The 5,265-nt window shown below is 43.0% G+C and overlaps 1 protein-coding gene across 1 annotated transcript; it reads right to left on the bottom strand.

Moving 5' to 3' along the window:
• Positions 1-1,599: 1,599 nt before the first annotated feature.
• Nolc1 (nucleolar and coiled-body phosphoprotein 1) lies at positions 1,600-4,949 on the bottom strand (the record flags this gene model as incomplete). Its single annotated transcript, XM_015494857.2, has 8 exons — positions 1,600-2,092; positions 2,253-2,345; positions 2,475-2,581; positions 3,013-3,651; positions 3,741-3,851; positions 4,168-4,296; positions 4,553-4,688; positions 4,821-4,949. Coding segments are annotated over 8 exons (1,503 nt in total), but the record flags the coding sequence as incomplete, so codon positions are not given.
• Positions 4,950-5,265: the final 316 nt, after the last annotated feature.

The following is a 5,265-nucleotide window of genomic DNA, read 5'->3' as shown; positions in this document are numbered from 1 at the left end:
TGGGTTCAACCCCAACTATAAAACACCACCACCACCAGGAAAATAAGGTAGGCTTTGGTTTTTAAACAGTAAGATCACAATTGATTCATCTGGGGAGAAAATTGATAGATGTACATTGTATTCAATTATAAAATGCAAATACCAGAAAACCAAATATTTGCAATCCATGATAGATGGCTAATCTGCTTAATATATCAAAAAGCACAAATCGTTAAGAAAAATATAAATTAATTGAAATAAGGTACAGAGCTGGCTACACTAAATAGAAAAGAAATACCAATGATTAAATGTGTAAGAGAAATGTACATCCAATACAAACAGCAATGACATGGATAAACAAATATGGTAGATGCATACAATGGAATATTATGCAATTTGCTACAACATAGAGGATATTATGCTAAATAAAATAAACCAGTTACAAAAAGCCAAATACTATTGATTCCACTCATATCAAGTATCTAAAGTAGTCAAAAATCATAAAAACAAAGTAGAATGGTTGCCAAGGCTGGGGGAGGATTAAGAGTTTGATGGACTGGGCTGGGGATGTGGCTCAAGCGGTAGCGCGCTCGCCTGGCATGCGTGAGGCCCGGGTTCAATCCTCAGCACCACATACAAACAAAGATGTTGTGTCCGCCGAAAACTAAAAAAAAAAATATTTAAAAAATTAAAAAAAAAATTAAAAAAGAGTTTGATGGATATAGTTTCAGTTTTATAAAATGAAAAAGTTTTAGAAATCTCTGCACAATGTGAATATACTTGACACCTCTAACACTTAAAAATAGTTAAGATGGTAAACTTAATGTTTTACCACAAAACAAAGAGCCATAAACAAACCAATAACATGATAGTATTTTCATTTATCCAAGTAGCAGACATTAACATGGTAAGTAATGTTGGTTAGAAGGCAAGCAGAGGCACTTTTATGCATTGTTGCTAGAACTACAATTTAGGATGGTTTTATAGGGCAATAATGATCAACATGTTAAATGTACAATTGGGGGCTGGGGATGTGGCTCAAGCGGTAGCGCGCTCGCCTGGCATGCATGCAGCCCAGGTTCGATCCTCAGCACCACATACAAAGATGTGTCCGCCGAAAACTAAAAAAAAAAATATTAAAATTCTCTCTCTCTCTCTAAAATAAATAAGTAAATAAATGTACAATTGGTGCAGGTTGGTGGTAGAACCTTGCCAAGCATTCCTGAGACACTGGGTTCAATGCCCAGCACTGCCAAAAAAAAAAAAAAAAAAAANTTAAATTGATCCATGGCATTCACACCACACTAAAATTCTGCCTGTAACAGAACAGTGAATTTTATCCCAAAATATTGGGTAGGTCCATGCTGGCTGAAAGCTTCAGTCCCAGACACATGAATGAGAATGAACTAGAATGCATGCTCAACAGACTATACATATACATTAACCATTCTTTAAATTCCCCTTACTAGGGCTCTGAGGAAAGTAGGGGTGAATGTGGTCATGTACACTCACATGGGCAGAAGTCTTCAATTATAAAAATTCATGTGACCTTTTACCATGTCTTAAGCAATAATTAAGATTTTATCCGTGGGAAATCACCTCTGAAAATCACAACAAAAATCAATAAGAAATGATTTAATATAAAATGTACAAATTTCTTAGTATGAGGACTTCCACAGAACAGGAAGACTGGAACAACTAAAATGATTTTCTTAAAAAAACAACATTCTTCTTACGTTGTCCCTGATACTCAACACTCAAAAACAAATCTGTACAAAACTAGGAACAAAGAAAAGGACCAGAGAGGACGTTAATGTTGCAAAGTCTTAGGACCTACTCTAACCTTCTGTCCTCACCAAGACCCTCCACTAACAGTGCTGAGGGTTTCCAGGTCCACTTGAGAAGATGAGTGGCTTCCCATCATCATCCTTGTTTTACCTAAGGTGACCCCAGGTCACTCACTGTCAAACTTGACAGAATTGACCTGGACAGAAATAGAACCTCCCCGGTAGCTGCCCCGTTTCTTCTTGGTTTTCTCATGCCGGAAGGATTTGCCTTTGGTGAACTTCAAAACCTGATTGGCTCGCTCCCCCCAGTCTCCAGCTGCGCCTCGCTGGTAAGGAGAGAGAGGCAATTAACACACAGGACAATGCCAGGGCCCCCGTGTCTTCTCTTTCCACTCCCTACCCAAGACAAACTGAACCTGGAGGGCTTCAAATGCTTCCTTGAGCCTCCCCCACTTCCCAAGAATGGTAAACACCATCCCCTCTCACCTTGGCATCAAAGGAGTTATCTGCCACTCGTGAATCCACCTCAATTTCTTCCTCTCTGACCCTTCGGAATGGGGAAGATGATCTTTTTTCTCCCTAAAGAATTATGTAGGAAATTAAAGATGGGGTCATTTAGCGGCTGAATGGTGCCAGGGCAAACTGTAAAGATGATAGCATATTTTCCTTTTAAAGACTGGCTCCCGAGAAGAAAACAAGACAACTTACTTTCTTCCTTTTCGGAAATGTATTAGGAGTCTGAAGCTTAATCTTCTTGGCTTCAGGAGTTGCTGTCTCCTTGGTTGCCCCATTCTGCTTCCGTTTCTTTCCTGAACCTACAAAAGAAAAAGCCAGACTCAATAGTAGTTTCCCATTCCTCCTCAGAAATTATGCTGGGCCCAGGTCCTAACCCAACCAGGAAAGCAATAAAAACAGTAAGAAAACACACCATGTGTTGGCCCTGTTTCACTTTAGCCAAAAGCAATGAAAAAACAGAGATTTCTTACTAATTTTTTCTTTCCTTTTTTTTTTTTTTTTGGTACCGGGGATTGAACTTGAGCACTGAGCCACATCCCCAGCCCTTTTTTTACTTTTTAATTAAGAGACAGGGTTTCACTGAGTTGCTTAGTACTTCGCTTTTGCTGAGGCTGGCTTTGAGGGTCCACAACAGAAAACTGTTAGGCCTTCTCTCACTGCCCAACATCCAAAAGTATTATCCTGTCAGACATGGGGAACAAAACTGAGGACAGGTTCTCTGGATACAGACCTGGCTTGGAAACTGCCACTGTTGCCTTTTTCTTCTCTTCCTCCTCTTCTTCCTCACTGTCCTTGCCTAATTTTCCATTCTGGGCAGTCAATGCTGAGGTGCCATTGGCCTTGAGGGCTTGTTGTTTTGGAGTGCCCTTGCTCTTGGGTTTTTCTTCCTCTTCCTCACTGGAGTCATCAGAGGAAGAGCTACTGCTGCTCTCAGCCTTGACTTTCTTTACAGAGGCTGTCTTAGAAGGCGTTATAGCTCCTGCTGCCTTCTGGGGCTTCTTCTTAACTGGGGATTTAGATGTCTTCTCCTCTTCCTCCTCACTGCTGGAACTGTCTGAATCAGAGCTGTCCCCACCACTCTGAGGAGCCTGTTTAGCAAGGAGAGATGGTGCTGTTTTGGCAGTCACCTTGGACTTAGGGGTGACCACAGTCTTCTCTGTATTGTCCTCCTCACTGGAACTGCTCTCCTCCTCACTGGAACTACTATCCGCCTTTCTGGTCAGAGGCTTCTGGCCACTGCCTGCAGGTTGCTTAGTATTTGTAGCTGGCTTAGCCACAGGTGGCTTGACAGTGGCAGCTGGCTTACTTTTGGAATTCTTGATGGTACTAGCTGGCTGGGCAGGAGCTTCATTCTCAGAGCTGTCAGTGTCTAGACAGAGGAAAACAGAATGAACAGCTCCTCAAATCGAATTCAGGGAGCCCTATAGCAGCTGCACTGAGGGCCTCTGTATGCCTTACCTGAGCTATCTGAAGAGCTTCCTCCTGCCTTTTTTGCTGGATTTGGTTTTGTGGTTGCTTTGGAGATGACTGCCTTAGCTGGGGGTTTCTTCTCTTCTTCAGAACTTGAATCTAGGAAGAAATAACTGGCACTATGCTGGGTCCAGAATCCCAACCCAACCAGGAGAGAACTTGGGAGCACTTGACCAGTGAGCCACATCCCCAGCCGCACCCCCCCCCCCTTTTAAGACACAGGGTCTCACTGAGTTGCTCAGTGCTTCACTTTTGCTGAAACTGTCTGAGGATGGCTTTGAACTCTCAATCCTCCTGCCTCAGCCCCCTGAGCTGTTAGTATTACAGTCATGTGCCATCACACCCAACTTTATTTTCCTAATTCTTATAACCTCCCCAGACCCATTTTTAGGGGGAAGCAGCATCTCTGACTCACCAGATTCATCACTACTGTCTTCACTGCTTTCCACAGGCTGTACCTTCTCCACAGCTTTCTTGGGTGGCTGGGTACCCAGGGATTTCTTCAGTGGTGGAGCAGAAGGTGGGGGGACTGAACTGTAGGGACCTTGTTAAAAAATGATATATACAAGGGCTGACTCAGGCGTAACACTTGCCTAGCATGCACAAGGACCTTAGCTCAATCCCGAGTCTAGGTTATACACAGCACTGTGACATCCTCCTTACTTTCTTAGATTCCTAGCTCTGGGAGAAGCTAGCTGTCATGTCATGAAGGCACTCAAGTAGCTCTAAGGAAAGGTCCATGTGGTGACTGCAACTAAGCACTGGCCAGTCATAAAGCTTGAATTCCCAAGTCCAATCACCTGGTTTTTTCTTAATGGGTTTTTTCTCTTCCTCTTCCTCCTCACTGGAGGAATCTTCACTGCTAGAGCTCTTCTGTGCAGGGGTGACAGCTGTTTTCACTGGGACTTTGGCTACAACTTGCTTTTTAAGTACAGTCTGTATCGAGAGAAAAATTGATAACCAGAGGAAAATACTGAGCCAAACAATTCTGCTTGAGAATGAAGACTCTCCCATCCCCCTGGCCACTTCTTCCCTGAGAAAAGTTAGAGCCCAGAAAAGGTATATCACCTTCTTGGTGATGGCTGTTGCCTTCTCCTCCTCTGAGTCATCACTGCTACTGCTGCTGCTGCTGCTGCTACTGCTGCTGACTGCTTTGCCATTGGTTACTTTAGGATCTACTCGAGTTGGTATGCCTGAGAAGAATCATTTAAATAAATCCTCTGAAGTCTTTCATTTCAGCCTCTATTCAGACAAGCTCTTATAAATATAACCTAACCTTTATCACAAAGAAAACTATAGAAGTCTTCTTTAAAAAACAAACAAAAAACCCCACACTGTTCATGATCACCTCCTCTAGTTCAATAACCAATACCATTTCAATCTGGTGTCTAATGAGCAATTTTAATACCAGTCCCCAGGGCACTCTGGTCCCTGGCCTTTTTTTTTTTTTGGGGGGGGGGGACGGGGGGGTCACTGGGGCTGTTAATCCACCGGGTTCCGACATCCCCTGAGC

The sequence above is a fragment of the Marmota marmota genome, unplaced genomic scaffold (genome assembly GCF_001458135.2).
Source record: "Marmota marmota marmota unplaced genomic scaffold, marMar, whole genome shotgun sequence".
Lineage (NCBI taxonomy): Eukaryota > Metazoa > Chordata > Mammalia > Rodentia > Sciuridae > Marmota > Marmota marmota.
This window is presented reverse-complemented; position numbering and strand designations above follow the sequence as displayed.